The sequence below is a fragment of the Heterocephalus glaber genome, unplaced genomic scaffold, assembly GCF_053883595.1.
Source record: "Heterocephalus glaber isolate CG9 unplaced genomic scaffold, H.glaber_assembly_v1.0 deba00000768, whole genome shotgun sequence".
Classification (NCBI taxonomy): domain Eukaryota; kingdom Metazoa; phylum Chordata; class Mammalia; order Rodentia; family Bathyergidae; genus Heterocephalus; species Heterocephalus glaber.
Genome location: NW_028258162.1, coordinates 9068901 through 9085814, shown reverse-complemented (window position 1 = coordinate 9085814; position 16914 = coordinate 9068901). Strand labels below are relative to the sequence as shown.

At 50.7% G+C, this 16914-nt stretch overlaps 1 protein-coding gene across 1 annotated transcript; it reads right to left on the bottom strand.

The window, feature by feature from the left end:
- Window positions 1-1599: 1599 nt before the first annotated feature.
- On the bottom strand, window positions 1600-3279 carry Ptf1a (pancreas associated transcription factor 1a). Its single transcript, XM_004859917.3, has 2 exons — window positions 2456-3279; window positions 1600-2105 (listed from the first exon to the last, which is right to left on the bottom strand). The coding sequence occupies exons 1-2, from the start codon at window positions 3156-3158 to the stop codon at window positions 1903-1905; spliced, it is 906 nt and encodes a 301-aa protein (XP_004859974.1). The 5' UTR covers window positions 3159-3279; the 3' UTR covers window positions 1600-1902.
- Window positions 3280-16914: the final 13635 nt, after the last annotated feature.

The window sequence follows — 16914 nt, the reverse complement described above, 5'->3', positions numbered from 1 at the left end:
TGTGCTTAAAGGGACTTGGCAAGTCAGGACCGAGAGTGACAAGATAGAAACCCTGGCGTTTTGCATGCTCGCCTCGGCTCTTCCGCTTCATCTGCACCACTCTAAAGGATGTGTTGATGCATTGAATCACAGGGAAAAAGTGGCACACCACAATGACTGGAGTGTTTAGCTGTGAAATGCCACACTGCCCCAACCAGGGGAAACGCAGGTCCACACGGGCGAAGAAAACGGTACAGCACTTGCATAACTTATAATTAAGTTGAAGTCTGCCTAACATTTGACTTTCTAATGAGCGTAATGAGATTACATGCCTGATGGGAGCATTTGTGCAAAAGCAACTTTCGTGTTTAATGAGGCCCTAATACAGGACGAAATCGAATTATTTTCTCTCGCTCTCGAATTCTGTCTGCAGTGTGGAAACCCTCCGGGGGAGGGGCGAGCTGGAAGGGGCGGAGGGTCCGTGGCCCACGGCCTCCTGGGAGCCTCTGGCCCGGAATCTGCGTGTCTGGCCAGGCGGCACTGCGGGTCGGCTCCGGCCTCGATTTAGTTGCTCTTGGACGAGGTCTACGGCACCCGCGGCGCGCAGGGACCCCTCGGTGGGTCTGAAACTAGGTTGAAGCAATTAGCATGCTGCCAGCACATTGTCTTGCAGCAAGAGCGTGGGTATTGGGGTGATTCGCGAATGTACCCTGACCAGGCCGCCGCTGGGCCAGGGAGCCGCGCTCGCCCTAGCGGGACCCGCGCATCGCGGGGACAGCGGTGCCCAAGTGCGCCCGGGCCCCACCCAGGTGAGGGTGCCCGGGGCCTCTGGGACGCACCCGGGCCACGGAGAGACCTGCCCGGGCCCCTCTTCCGGGGCTGTGGGCCTAGCCTTGCTCTTCCCCCCTTCGCTAGGGGCCGAGCGGCGCCCTCCGCCCCTGGCTTGCCTTCTTCCGGGTGCCCGAGGAGGACGAGGTCCAGGTGGAGGAAACACGGAGAGAAACAGCCCAGTCGCGCCAGGTGGGGGAGCGGGCTGGTTCTGTCCTGACTTACCTTAAAAAACAATCCCGGATGGTGTTGGGGCCCCGCGCCGTGGTCTCCCAGCCTCCCGGGCTCTGCCCGGTTCCCCTGGAGCAGAGCCTCTGTGCCGTCCCTGCTGAAGGTGGGTGGGCCTCAGGGCAGCTCCTCCGCCCCTTCGCGCGCCAGCCCCGACTCCAACCGCGCCAGGCGCTCAGGTTTGCGCGCTGTTACGGCAGCCGGGTGGCCTTAGGCAGTAAACCAGACGCGGCCTGGGAGCCTCCGTTTTCCCCTCTGAAGATGGGAATGATAAATACTCCATGACCTATGTGACCCATGGCATGTCTGAAATTTAGGACAGGGGCCCGGGATGTAGCTCAGTGGCTCCACGCCTGCCTTGCAAACTCAAGGCCCTGAGTTCAATCCCCGGTACCAAAGCCGGTGGGGGGGGGGGGATTTAGGATGAAAATACCGGCAAGTTGTCACTATTCGGGGCAGGCGATGCAGATAAAGGTCCGTCACAGACTGAAGCTTAATCCGCAATCCCCCTTTCAGGCTAGTGAAATAAAACGCGGCTTCCCACCAAACAGTTACAGGCTGAGTTTCCGATTCATCTTATTTTTACCAACTTAATTACTTTAGAAGCTATACATACCCCATCGTGTACAAAACAAATCACTTTTAGAAAAAGGTGTAAATAGCATTTATTAACAACGCTGAGAAATAAATTATATAAATTATGTATTTAAAGAGAATCATCTATGTCATTAACTCAACAGAATAATAAATAGATAAATAACAAACACTTGATTGCCATTAGAAAACTCTGATTCTTAAGTTACGCTCCCGTCACAGGCATCCACGCGTGCCGTACGCAGTCACGGTTAGCCCTAGGCCGAGGCGGCCTCAGGACACGCACTCAAAGGGCGGCTCGTTTTCTATGTTGCTGAAAGAAGACTTGCTGTTGAGTTTCCTGGGGTCCTCTGGGGTCCACACTTTGGCCGTCCGGATGACGTTTTGTTCTTTGAGTTGCTTTTCGTCAGTCCACGAGAGAGAGTGGCCCGCGAGGGGAGGGAGGCCGTAATCCGGGTCGCTGGGGGAGGGGGAGCCTGGGGGAGGGAGTGGAAAACAGGCTGAACCTCAGCGCGCCGGCGCCTCTCCCGCTCGGGTCCCAGCCCCCTGACTGGGGTTACGCCTGCCTTCGCAGGGACTAGAAGGGCCCCGCGATCCCCCTTTCGGCCTCCAGGGTCCCCTCCCCAGAGTCCCAGGAGCGGCAGGGCTGGTGGGGCGGGGCCGCGTACCCTCGTCTGGGCGCCGCCACAGCCACAGCGTTAAACACCAACGCGGGGAAGCCAGCCCGCGCTGGAGGCCGCCCTCCGCCCGCGGATCCGTCGCGCCTGTCTGTCTGTCCCTCACCCCTGGCGCCCCCCCCCCCCAGCCGAGGACCGAGCGCACTCACGCGTGCCCCGGTGGCAGATGAGGACCTTCTGGGCCTGGCCGGCCGGGCTGTCCCCGCCCAGGCGCCCCCCGCCGTCCGCGCCGCCGCCGCGCAGGGGCAGGTCCGCCTGCACCAGCTCGCTGAGGAAGTTGATGTAGCCGATGGCCAGGCGCAGTGTGTCCACCTTGGACAGGCGCTTCTCGTAGGGCAGCGTGGGGATGTGCGAGCGCAGCCCCTCGAAGGCGTCGTTGATGGACTGCATGCGCCGCCGCTCGCGCACGTTGGCCGCCTGCCGCAGCTGCAGCAGCTCCGCCTCCGAGCGCGCCCGCCGCCGCCGCCGCACCGCCCCGCTCAGGCCCCGCAGCCGCGCCCCGGGGGACAGCGCGGCGGCGCAGGGGCAGGCCCGGCAGGCGGGCGGCGAGCGGGGTGAGAAGGGGAAGCCGCCGCCCCCCGGCTCCGCGGGGGCCCCAGGCTGCTGCGCGCCCAGTGCGTGCGGGGCGGCCGGGCCCGCGGGCGGCAGCAGCAGGCGCGCGCCTTCGCGGTGGCAGCACTCGCGCAGCTGGCGGCTGAGGAGCTCGACCTCGGCCTGCTCGTCCGCCGGCAGCTCGTCGCAGTCCTCCAAGGGGTCCCTGGAGGACTGGTCGGTGAAGAAGTCCTCGTCGAAGTACGCGGCCGGGAAGGCGTCCAGGCCGCCGGGGAAGTGCTCAAGCAGCACCGCGTCCATGCTTGCCGCCGCCGCCGGGGCCGCCCGGGTCCTCGAGCGCGCCCTGGCCTCCCGCAGTGCCAGGAGGGAGGGAGGAAGGGAGGGAGCGCTGCACACTCTTGGCGGAGCCCGGCCCGGCACGCGAGGCGTCTTATACCGACAAGCACAGGCGCGTGCCAGGGCCCCGGCGCGCCAGCCAATCGGAGCGCGCGGCGCGCGGGGCGCCCCCTAACCCCGCGCCCGGAGGCGAGGCCCCTCCTGCGCCTGCCCGGTACCTGCTCTGCGCCGGCGGCACCTGCGGCCCGAGCGCCCCGCCTGCAGGCTGCACCCCGCTGCGGGGCGCCCTCGCCCGGCCCCGCGTCCTGAGCAGGGCAGCCGCGCGCCGCGCAGCAAGCAGGGGCCCTGGGCTGGGAGACCCGAGTCCCGGGGCGCTCTCTGCGTCTCCTCCGGGGTCCGCGCAGAAACTGCCGCAGCCTGGCAGTCCAAGGGCCCCCGCGGGGAGGGCCCGCTCGGGCTTTGCGGGGCGCACGCGGGGCTCGGGCTGGGCCGGGGCTGGGCCCTCTCTCCCTCCCGGACCTCCCAAGGACTCGGGCGACCCGGTCTCCTCCCAGGGGCCGGGGCGGGCGCAGCGGCCGGGAGAGGGGAGACAGGCGGGAGAGCAGCCCGGGGGCGCCTCTTCTTCAGCAAATCCAGCCCCGAGGCGTCCAGAGCAATACACTCCGCACAAAAGGCGCCTCCCGAGGGAAAGCGGGAAGTTAAAGGGCGGGGTGCAAACCTTCCTGAAGGGCCAGCAAGACCCGAAGGATTTTTCCCCTCGACCTTTTTTTTAAAAATACAAAACGCATGCGCTCTTCGCCGAGACATACTTCTTCGCAGACTGGGGTCCAATACGAGTTCCTCGGTTTAAGGCCAACAAAGACACTTTCAAGGTGGGGCAGTTCTGGTAAAATCCGACTCCAGTTTCCGACCGAGACTTGAAAAGGGAGCCAGGGAGCGTTCTCTCCGCCCAGGCCAGAGGATTCGCCTTCGGGGTCCCGGCTTCCTTTTTCAGATTCCGTTGTTTGTAGGTTATTCAGATTCTCTTTGAAATCCAAGTCCGCTGAGAACGGTGACTGAAACTGGATTTCCCTGAATTCTAAGACGGAAGATTGAAGGCCGAAAGCTACGAAGAAGAGCGGCATTGTCCGACCTCCTACTGTCAAGGCCCCCAGATCATTTGAACACGAAGGCCCACGATTTTCATCAAGTTCTTCCCGGGGTTTGTCCCTCAGCCACGCCTCCTCCTTCACAGTGCGGAGATCGTAGAGGACCGGAGGCGAATGTGGTCAAGTTCCCTGGGAGGCCTGTGGGGCTGTGATTTCCGGAAGTTAGATTTCCCCCTTTACCCCTTTTGGAAACCGCGGTGCCCATGGGGGATGTCAAGACCAGGGGTCTGGCCAGCTGCTTGGTGTGACGAGAGACCTCCCCTGCCCTGGCCTGGTTAGACTGAAACTAAATGGAGCCATCTGGGGACATGCAAGAGGGACAAATGCCCAGACTTGGAAACCTTACCCCAAATATGGAGAGCCGTTTACTGAAGGAAGACGGGCTGGGAAGCCTTCTCTCCTGTGTCTAGCTGGCTCCTGACAAAATACTGAAGACCAAGGAGTAAGTGTGTATGAGTAGCTTGTTTAATTCGAAGTGATGTTGACCGCTCCCGTAAAATTATCTGACCTACGTTTCATGAGTCTGGAGGAAAGTTCCAGAAATTTACCTTGGACGCTTAGGTGAGCTAAGGGGAAATCTGCTGCTGGTGAGAAACCTTACTGTCTCCTGCCTGAGGCTGGGCAGAGCTCACCTGGAAGTTCTGAGAATCACCTGGAGGCAGGTGGACATGGGGTTGGAAGGAAGAGAGGGAATCGCTGGCTGTCTGCAGAGTGGTCTTGTTGGGAAGTTAGGACAAGGTCTGTAGATACGCACGCACAGTAAGACATGATCATTCTAGTCCCTTATGAAAAGAAGAAAGACCCCTCTGTTAATAAAGGGAATTTTCCTGGGTCGCTGCAGGTCACAGCAGCATGGAGGGCCGCCCTCGGCCAGGTAAAGCAGCAGGTTGTATGAAGAGCAGACTGGACAGAACCTTGCCTTGCCAGGCTAGAGGCCCTGAGGCTCTTTGCAAGCCCCTTCCTCAATCCTGGACCCCGCAGGGCGGCCATCAGGGACAGCAGACACACAGGATGGAAAGATGGCAGGTAGTTGGGTCCTGACAGGGCTGGCCCCAGAGCTGCAAGCATCTCCACTCCCCGCTCAGCTCAGCTGGCCCTGGCTTCCCCTCTGCGCTCACCAGGGCACCCCTCACTTTCTAAAGAACCCCTGTCTTGTTAGAACTGTTGTCCCATCTCTCAAGGCGGGCAGCAGAAGGGGCCCTTGGCTGCCTAGTGCCAAATCCCGGCAAGACCTCAAGACTTTTCCAAGTCTTTCAGGGAGGGCATGTTGCCACCCCAGTGGGCATCACATCTCTTTCTCCTTTGGGCTGCTCACAGGCCTTCACCCGTCCCCCGGGTCCTGAGTTCAAGGAGAATTCCTGGCAAGAGCCATGGAGCCTGAACCTTGATTTCCCCTCACTCCTTTCCAGTTCTGGTCCTGAGAAAGTCTTCACTTGTTTGCTGTGAAACATTCCCAGTCATTTCCCATCTTCCAGGGGCACAATGGGAGGACTCTTCCCAGGATGATTTTGGGCAGAAACCCCTAATGAGGAACAGGGCCTCCAAGCTTTCAGCTCCCTGTCCTCGTGGAAGATTCTTATAGCACCAACATGTGGCCCACACCCTCCCTGCTGGAACCCAATTTGCCCAGTGTCCCATGCGCCTCCTCAGTGGGTGAGACTCATGGTGATTTTCCAGCTAGAAATGGGTCCATATTAATCCCCTCAGCCCGGTGTCCCCTTGTCCACCCGGTCTCAGAGACGAGGGTTCGGACAGGAGGGTACCCTCACCACCGATGTGTCTCTGACCCTCGTTTCCAGCTGTGTCTCCACGCAGTTCAGTTGTCTTCTAAAGCAGCCTGGGGCACACCAGTCCCTGGGCCACCCCCTGGCCTCCGCCCTGCCGCCCCTGTGTGAGCTGAGGCGGTGCCTGACACTGAAGAGCTGTAGCAGCCAGGGAAGAAGGATCTCAGACACAAGTCCCACGGTGGTCTGGGGTCCAAGGACAGTCTGCAGCCCCAGAAGTCATGCTCTGCCCGGTGCATGGTGCACAGGTCTAATCCAGCTACTCAGGAGGCCGGGGCAGAGGGTGGGGAGTCGGAGCCCAACCTGGGCCACTTATTGGGGCCTTGTCTCAGAATGTAGACGTTTATGAAGCCTGAGGGGAGGCTCGGCGTGAAGGGCCCGGGTTCAGGACCAGACATGATGGGGTTGGGGACTGTAGACTAGGGAAGGATGCTGAACTCCTTTGAGGGCTCCGTGGATGGAACGTGGCCTCACACACGGTGCCAGGAGCTTCACCACAGGCAGGGCTACACTCACCGGCCCTTGGGGTCCTTAACCCAGCTTCAAGGCCTTCTGCTGCCTGTCCACTCCCACATCCCCGATCACCTTCTGCACTACCTTCCTCCTTCCTTAGTGCTCTGTTCACCTCCTCAGGCCTTCTGTCTCAGTCCTGCTCACCTGTCCACGAGCCTGTGAGCTCCCTGACTCAGTTTGAAGACCTTAAACTTACTCATTCCTAAATTACATGGAAGAAATAATACTAATGCTAGGACGGATGGAATTGAACACAGGGCCCCTGCAGGTGTGACTAGCACTCACCCTCATGGTCCTGCAAGCTTGTGTGCCCTTTTCATCCATGAGGCTCCACCCCATCCCAGGCTACAAGCCCAGACAAAGTCCCAAGTCTGCGCCAAGTTCGGCTGATGTGGTGCCCCATCTGCATTACGAACCTCCTTTCCACCCCCTTGTGTCTCCATCCTTAGGCAGTTGATTCCATAAGATTCGCAAATGAATTGCTCATCCGCTCCAAAGCAGCCCTTAGAGATAAATGGGGAAGGCATTTTCGTCATTTCCAAGTGGAAACAGATTCAGAATGGCCAGCCTGCCCCACGTGACATGCTGGCACTGTGGACTGGACAGGAAGTGAGTGGATGTCCACCCCCAGCACCATGGGGAAGGTCTCCTGTGAGACCCTCTGCACTCTGTGATCTCCCAGCCTCAAAATATAAAGCTGGGAGTGTCCCATTCAGGGCAAAGAAAGAGAGTGTACAGTGCCCTGAAACAGAGAGAGTCAGGGCTGCACATTAGCCTCCTTCCTCCTTGCCTTTGCGTTTCTTGTTGTTAAACATTAACTTTTAAAGGGAGGAACACCTAAATGCTGATATAATGACCCAAATAAGGGTTTCCTATCTCACCAGGGTTTATTTGATGACTAGCAAAGCTTTCAGCTTTGTCCTTCAGTCCTATTCCAAAAGGTGTTTGAACTTGAGTAATATAAACTTTACACGTCATGGAGGCCTCCATAGGGAGCAAGGGAAAGAAAAAAACATTAGCAGGAGGAGAAACTTTTTCTTCAGTTTGTTTCTTTTCAGAGCTGTATGTGTTTTCTCATTCCATGTCCATTGGTAGGGCCTTACGTGAATCATGGTACATTCATACAAAGGAATATCCAACAGCCATAAAAATAATGAGAATGCTTTGGATATACTGAAGTGAAATCATCTCAAAGTTACACAGTTAAGTGAAAGAAACAAGACTGTTTCCACTTGCATTTAAAGCAGAGGACAGAGAATATATATGATGTGTTTGTGTTCAGACCTCAATGGATACACAAGATACTAATGACCTTAATTGTATCAAGAAAGAAACTGGGTTATTAGTGGATAGAATCCTTCTTCTATACTCTCGTATCCTTTGGTTTTTGAAATATGTAAACATATTTGCAGAAAATTTAAAACTCTCAATCAACATTTTTTTACAGAACAATTTTGGAGTTCATGATCTCCCCATAGAAGACCTGAAGTCTGTAGCTTTCAGCATCTTCAAAACCTCGCAAGCACCCTTGGGTAGGCAGGCAGGGTGAGTCCCTCCTATAACTGAGTCCCACATAATGTGTGATGGGATGGCTTTGGATGAAATGTTATTCTTTGCATGAAATCAATAGTGAACAAAATTTACAGGGATTCAACAGTGCACAGAGAATCTTAAATTACCAAATACTCATGATAATTACATTTTCTGTGTTGTGGGCAGCTCCTCAACTTACCAGTGGCGCTAACCTTTTTGTATATTTTCTTCCATGTTTTTCTAGTTCAGAATCGTGCACTTTTCACTTGACAGCATGTCGTCATCATTTTGCCATATCTTACTGACAGGCTGTAATGACCATGGGAGGGGTCATCAAATGGTTTTACCCTTGGACGCTTTCATGTTCACTTCACGTCATGCCACCCAGGAATGCCGAATTCAGTTCACACTGTCCACATCTCTTAGACCACCTTTGATTCTATGGTCTGACTGTATCCCTTGCCTAGTGGGCCTTTTTATGCCCTCAGAATTTTTTCTCTATTCATCATAGCTTGCATTCCTCTCTGTGATCCTGAAGACGTTGGGGTATTGTAGTGGCATTATTATTGTTGAGGTTCCCTTAAAATCCTATCCTAGGATAAAAAGAAAACTGCTTTCGCAGCTGGGTTCACCTGTGATCGAAGCAGTGTATGCTGGACGGCCCCTTGGTTCAAGTGTGGACCTGCCCAGTGTTGGTCAAGAGCACCAGTGTCTTGGGAAAGCTGCCTAAACCCTGAGGACATTTTCCTGCTTGAGCTTCCTTCCTTCCTTCCTTCCTTCCTTCCTTCCTTCCTTCTCTAGTTCCTTGCTTTTCCTCATTCTTTTCTTTTTTCCTTCTTTCCTTTCTCTTTCTCCCTTTCTTTTCTTTCTTCCTTCCTCCTTTGCTTTCCTTCCATTTTCCTTTTTTCTCCATTTCTTTCTATTTTCTCCTTTTCTTCCTCCTCCCCTTTCTTCCCTTCTTTCCTTCCTTTGGTCCCCTTTCTCTCTCTTCTTCTTCTTCCCTTCCTTCATTTCTCCTTTTCTCTCTTCCCTTTCCTTCCTTCTCTTCTTTCTCTCCTCCTTTTCCTGTTTTCCTTCCTTCTTAGACATCGAACCCAAGGCATCACTCACAACAGACAAGCGCTCTACCACGGAGCTGTGTCCCTAGCCTTTGTGCTTGGGCTTCTGAGCTAGAAGTACCCTGTGTGTCCCTAGCCATGGCTCAGGCTTTGTCCTCACACATTGCCTCTGCTCCTGCCTATACAGGAAGAAGTGATAATGTTTCCTTTGGTTATTTTGAGCACTAAGTGAGCTAATGAATATAAAGCGTATCAATAGTGCCAGGGACCTATGATAGTGGCTCCCTTAGCTATTTTGTCATGATAGGTGCTGAGCAAATGAGGGAATGGATGAATGCCTATCGCTGCTGGGAAGTGAGGACTCTTAATCAGGCAAGAGTCACTCTTGTCACTGCGAACCCCAGCCAATCTCCTGGATCTATAGTGGATAATGATCAACAAGGACCTCGACCAGTGCTGAGCCTGATTTACCACTAGCACTGAATACAGAGCACTGTTCAGCTGTTCCCGTGACTTGGGAGCCAGCAGGGTTAAGCTATTTGTGGCTCTTTGTCAAAGCTCCTGGCTCTGAAGTGGGAGCTACAGAAGTCGCTGTGTGGAGTTTGGCCCTGCAGGGGCCAGCTGTGGTAGGTACCCCACAGGAGCCCTGATCTGGCTGTCTTTCCTGACTGTCTCCTCACTTCCTCTGTGCAGCGCTGCCCTCCTTGAAGCGGGGCTGCCTCCGTGGGCTTGTTTCTCCTGCTGTGGACCTGGCATTGCTGTGGGCCTCTGATCTTCTGGACCCACATTTCTTCGGTTAATGCTTTACAGCTTCATGGTGCAGTGTTTCAGTGTTGCCACCGATTAGATGATCATCTTTAAGAACAGTAAGAAGAAAGCGCGTGCATATGCTGGGCCATCTGCTGAGCCCTTAAAGCTGGCCCCACCACTGGACTGGGACCTGAATCTGAATGTCTGCAGTGCAACCAAAACTATGGTGAATGTTTAGATTAAAAATAAAAACAAATTATTACAGTAAAGACGCATTGCCACGAAGCCTCCTCTAAGTACTGCCTCTTGTTTTGAACACACGTATTCATATCGTTCTTGCCACTCTTTGAAGCAATTCTGGAAGTCATGTTTCACGGCTGCCTGGATGTCTTGAATTAACTCAAATGTTTACAGCAATTTCTGTCAAATAGAAACGTTGTGGTGTCTCTTCGTCCACCTTCTTCACTGGACCTGACACCCTGCAACTCTTGGCTCTTACCCAAAGTCAGAATGACTGTGGAAGATCAACTATTTGAATTGATGCTGGACACGGAGGCAGCTATAGCAGCATAACTAATGACACTCATGAGAGAGGACTCCAGAGCTGCTTCCAAGAGGGGCAAAAATGATGGGATCAGTGTGTTTGAAGTGAAGGGGGTGGTTTTTGTTCTGAGGGGACTCGTGGCAATGTGTCTTTTATTGCAATAACTTTAAAAGATGGAGACATCCATTGTACTTTTTGAGCACGTATCATACATTTTGCTAAAGACTGTGGTGATGCCAGCTAACTAAACCAGGCTTTGGAAAACACACTGATGTTGTGCTTGCCAAAAAATGCCAGGTAACCACACAACAAGCCAGACAGGCTATGAAACAGGGGCTGGGGAGAACCGAACTGTCACAAGGCGCACAGTGAACGGAAAGACTGGGACCAATCCTGTCGTTTATAAGTGCACACATCACCTATCACAACACTTCATCTGTCGCATTACATCCATTAACTTGAATTTTATTGATTTGTAGACTTTTAATTGAATTTTTTGGGTTTTACAGCTACATAAGAGCAACATGTATAAATAGCTTATTCTAACTTTATAACTGTTCATTAATTTTATATTAATAATTACTGTGACATGAGGGCACATGAAAGATGTTATTGGTCACTGTTTTGTTTTTAATTTATGGAAAGGGTGGAAGCTGGGCATAGTGGCAACATGCCTGTAGTCCCAGAACTCAGGAGGCTGAGGCAGGAGGTGTGCCGAGAGTTTGAGGCCAGCCTGGGCTACCTAGTGAGACTCTGTCTCAAAAAAAAATCCAAAGAGAAAAGGGTGAAGATTTTATAGATAAGCACATGTACCATATGCATATACTTATATGTTGTGTGCACATAGTAATATACATGTAAATAATTACATACATATATTACATGGAGTTCAAGAAATACTGCTCCAGATGATTATTCAATATACAAGTTTGGCTTTAAGGGTTAGAAAGCAAAAAAGGAAGACATGAAAGTAAAAAGGAAGTAAGGTACAAGAAGAAAGAAGAGGTAAGAGGAAGCGTCTGAAGGGTAAGAAATGCACACGACCGAGGAGAGGCTGAGGAGAAAGACTCTGGACTAACACAGGTCTGAATCCACAGGGAGTACCTGCTCCTCCCCTGGCAGGTGTTTGTTCCTGGGTAAGTTATTTCATTTGGCTGAGCGGGAGTTTTACCGTCTGTAGGAGTGGAAATAGATAATAATAACCCCCTTAAGGACTGTTGAGAAAAGTCCGTGAAGCTCTAAATGTAAACTATCTGTCACATAGTAGGTGCTTAATGACTGTCAGCCGCTGTCCTCTTCTATCCTCGGTGGTTAATTGGCACATTTTCAAACGCACCTGTAAAGTCCAGGATACAAAACAAAAAAGAGGAAAAGGGGATGAATGAGAAATGATAGTGCAGGCATCCAAGGGACTGAAGGTTCCCATTAATATTTTTCACCTTGATCTCTGCCTAAAAGAAACATCTTTAAAAAGTTAGTTTTGGGGCCAGGGATTTAGCTCAGTGGTTTCGCAGCCTGCTGCGCAAGCAAAAGGACCCGAGTTCGATCCCTGGTACCAAAAAAAAAACGTTAGTTTTGTTCCCAAACTTTTGACTGCACATCATGTGTAATTTGGGGTAAAGGTTTTGCTTACATAAGAACTATCTAAAGATAAGAGTGATCAAAATTCAAATGGTCTTTGACTTTGAAGAGTTCCGCATAAGGTTTTCTAACTTTAGGACAGTAAGAAAGCAGTTCACGTTCAGTAGAAACCACAGGTTAAATTGCGATCTTTCCTGGAATACTGATACAATTGTGATACATTCCTTTGGTGCAGTCAGAACCCTGCCAGCCAAGTGACCATGAGGGCAAACGCTGGATACCCTACAGAGAGTGTACTGTGTTCTCAGCTGTTTAGGAGTCCGTGTTTTGTGTTTTGTATCCCACCACATGTGTAAAATGCCCATCTGTGAGCACATTGAATATTCAATGGTTTATTATAAAGTAGAATCTGTATACAATGATTTTGTCCAACTGTAGGCTAATGTAAGTATTCTGAGCATAGTAAAGGCAGGCTAGGCTAAGCCACAATGTTCAGTAGCTTAGGGGTATTAAATGCATCTTCAACTTAATGACAAATCTCAGCTCACAACGTTTACCAGGATATATTCCCATTGTAAGCTGAGTATCTATAACATTTATGTCTCTCTCATGTAATAGTCTGAGCATAGCAAATCTAAAGTTTCTATGGTGGTTAAATGGGTTAGTGGTCCAACTGCCTTGCAATTTATTTCTCTGTCTTCCTGAAACATGGCTTTTCCCCCTGAATCCAAGATGGCTGCTCCTGCTCCCACCATTGTGCTTGCATCCCAGACATCAAGAAGGAAAGAACACACTGTTTTCCTTTTAAGAATTGTACCTAGCTGGGCTTGGTAGCAAGTGCCTGTTATCCCAGCACTCAGGAGCCTGAGGCAGGAAGATCACCATGAGTTACGGGCTATTCTGGGCCGCATAGTAAGTTCAAGGCCAGAGTGAACTGCAAAGTGAGAAGCTGTCTCAAAAAAAACAAGAACCACACCTAATGGTTGTACACATCATGATGATCACATTCAGTTGGTCCACATTTAGCTGCAAGGGAAGCAGACAGACCTAGTTTTGAGCTGGGTTACCATATTTCTAGTTAAAGCTTAGAATGTTATAAAAAAAGGGGGCGGGAGGGAAACATTGTATGTTGTGGGGATGGGATGGAAATTACGTGTCATACCATAAGATTGGCATTTTGAGTATGCACTCATAAATATGTGTATATTTATATAATTAAAATGGCTACAAATATGACTAGACTATACTTTAGGTCCATTTTAATTATTTTTTGTTTTGTTTTGGGGGAACACTTAAAAACATGCACAAAAGACTTCTTAAAATAAGTAAAAATATAACAAAAGTTCTAACATTTTTTCCTATGCCCAAGTAGAACACTTTGTTTGCTTTGGAACCTACTGAGTGCCATAAAATGCCAAACAATCACTTAAGCTGAATGTCTCCTTCTAAATCATTAGATATGAAGTGAGAAGTAATCCATTTGCACCCTGTTTTAACCCTGAATTGATTTGCACTTTACTTTTAAATAGCTGGTTGTAAACACCAGCTATTTACAAGCAACTGTATTAAGAGTGAGGGATGCAGGGCTAAATAAGATGAAGTTTCTGTGTCAACACATTTTGGGGGTGGTAAGAGATAGGAGCAATTAATTATAATCAGCACAGTAAGGGACAGAGGGACCAAGGACCGGGAAGTCTTCATAGAGAGAAGGAGGCTGAGTTCAGTGGTGGAGCACACGCTTGGCATGGGCAAGGCCCTGGGTAACATCTCTGGGAAATGAAGGAAGGAAGAGAGGGAGGGAGGGAGGAAGGGAAGGAATGATGTTGCACCAAGCAAGTCATGAGGGAGTGTGACCCCAGGGGAGGGCGGGCATGTGTTCCTGGTGAACTGAACGTATTTCTCAAAGCCCAGAGTGTGCAGGAGCCCACGGATTCCCCCCGGATTAGGGCAGTGAGTGCCACTGAGTCTCAATTCAAGCCAAGCCCAGGCTCACTGCCTTTCCATGTGCCTCTCTGCACCTCAGCTCATGCCAGGCCAGGTACTGAGTGGCCTCATGATGACCACATGGATGCCCCACCAACACCCGTGTCCTCAGACAATGTCCAGTGCTCCAAATTATCCTTTTTGCCCTCTCTAAAAGCCGATTACTTCAGGGCCATTGATCTCAGCTAGAGGCCATAAAGGAAAACATCTGCCCCACTAAGGTATGAGCAGCACATGGCAACCATGTCTCTATCTCTCTGGCACTTTGTTAGTGCCCTTGAGAGGCGATGCCATAAATCAAGGAATGGATTTTTTTAATGTGGCATTTGTGGTCTTCTTGTGTTTGTTTGCAAGCATTTTGGGGGGTAGCCAGGGATTTTTCTCATGTCCCTTGAACCTCAGTTTATTGAGGTTTTGCCAGCCTTGGAAACCTGTTCCCTGTATTCACCCCATGGCAAAAGACCTCTCTGTGTCCACCTGTGCTCCTGACCCTTGGTGTCTTTTTGTCAGAAGCTTAGGACCTAGCACACCTGAATGCAAAAACCCACAAGGGAGCTGGGAACATGTGCAGAGGCGCCTGGAAGTGATAAGGGCTTCCTACAAGTCAGTGGAGCTGCGGATGCACCATCCACTTTATTATTTCCCTGCCTTGATTTCAAATGAGGTGGTGAATTCCTGTCATCTTCAGCTTTCTAGGTCCCCAAAATGTAGGGAGTACTTCCCTTCCTCCGCTGGGCAGGTTTGAGCAGGGAGGAAAGGGAGGTGCAGAAGGATCATGAGGTTGGGTGAGGGTGAGCTCAGTGGCCAAGCACTTGCCTGGTATGCGTGACACCCTGGGTTCCTTCCCCAGCACCCCCCACACACCACACAAAGTCATTAACTACCCGTGACTAGGAGTTAACCTGAAACGTCTGCCATTAACAGACTGAGGGGGCCCGAAGGCCACAGATACTCTAGTTCTTCTAGTGGAGGATGACTTGTCTTTCCCCACCCTCTGGGAGTGGAATGGAGCCCTCTGACTTGCTGGAGCTAAGGAAAAAATGACTGAAAATGATAGGCTACTCCTGGGAGGAAGTCTTAGAAGCCAGTGCCCAGTTTCTCTCTTTTTCTTTCCTCTCCTGTAACAGTGGTGGGAGCCTGGCTTGAGGCAGAGCTTGTGAGCAGGGGACCTCAAGTGACCATGGACAGGAAGTAAACTTTGATTGTGTGAAGCCTCTGAGATTCGGGCGTTGCTCCTGCAGCAACCCCTGGCCTGATACAGCTGGGTTGGTGCACATTACATTCTGCACCTTGTGCCATCATGTGGTTACTCGGCACATTTGTGCATTAGTTCAAGATCTTTTGATTTCAAGGAATTGACACCAATTTGAACTAACTTCAGCATTAAAATGGCCTGAGGATGTGGGGCATGTCGATCTTCTGTACTCCAAGAGCAGAAATGTATTAGTTAATTTACTTTCCCTTGCAGCTCAGTATGGTTGTGAAACTAACTTCTAACTAATGAGTTGTGGATAGAAGTGAGGTTGGGGCTCAGTCTTTGAAGGAGAATCACATATTCTATGTTCTCTCTCTCTTTTCACTGGATCAAATGCAGAGGCAATGGGAGATGTTGGAGCAGCCATTTATGAACTGCGAGTTCAAAGTTACATACTGAGGACAGGTAATTATTCCACAGAAGGAACTTGAGTATCCTACATCATTAGAGCCCCTACCTAGCCTCACCTATCATTTTGTTTCAGTAAGTCACAAATCTAGCAAAAAGATAGACAGAATTCTACCTTATATTCTTAAAAACTCCTTTATACAGCAGCCAAACTTGTTTCTCAGCTAGCACTCTATGATCTGGAAGGATGCTTAGATAGTCCCCTCATCTTCATGGTGCCTTCATTCTTTTTATTTTCTGTGGACCAGCTTTCTTTCTGTAGAAAACATGGCTGCCTTAGAGATGGACAATGTTCATTTGTACAACACACATTTACTGAGCGCCTATTCTGTGCTGAGAACTGGGATAGGCAGTGAATGAAGATCCTTTATCATGGAGCTTATAGACTAGCAGAAATGGAGAGTGAAGTAGACATCACTGTGAAACAGAGACAGGGTATGATTATCATGACATATGAAGAAGTAAAAGGACTTCATTAAGAATGAAGTAGATGAGATTTCACCTCACCCCACAAAGAATGGCTGCTATCAAGAAATCAACCAATAACATGGTGGCAAGGGTGTGGGGAGAAAGGAACCCTTCTCCATTGTTGGTGGGAGTGCAGACTGGTGCAACCACTGTGGAAATCAGTATGGAGATACCTCAAAGAACTAGGACTAGAGGTCCCATTTGACCCAGCTATTCCCCTGCTGGGTATCTTCCCCAAAGAATTGAAAGAATTATACCACAGCGATATATGTGCACCTATGTTTATAGCGGCACAGTTTGTAATAGCTAAAGTTTGGAAACAGCCCAAGTGCCCATCAACTGGAGACTGGATAAAGAAGATGTGGTTTTTTTATAAAATGGAGTACTACTCAGCCACAAAGAATGAGAAACTAGAGTCATTTATAGCTAAATGGATGCACATTGAGGCCATACTCTTAAGTGAAATAAATAGGACACATATGTGTAAATACCGAATAGTGTCTCTAGTGTGAGAAACTGAAAGCGTAAATAAGGATGAAAATGATTGAAACGAATAATTGATAATTTGAAATAGGAAAAGGTCCAAAGGGGTAGAGGTGGTGGGAGGGGAAAGGGAAGAAGGGAAAGGAAAAATTATGAGAAAGAAAAAAAAATGGAAACAAAGTCTATGTAAATAGGGAAGGGGGGGGTGAAGG

Excerpts from the sequence above, each read along its gene's own strand:
- Ptf1a (XM_004859917.3), bottom strand. The coding sequence starts at position 3,158 with ATGGACGCGGTGCTGCTTGAGCACTTCCCCGGCGGCCTGGACGCCTTC. Across the intron at positions 2,106-2,455 it reads CATCTGCCACCGGGGCACGC|GCTCCCCCTCCCCCAGCGAC; the intron begins GTGAGTGCGCTC and ends TCCCTCCCCCAG.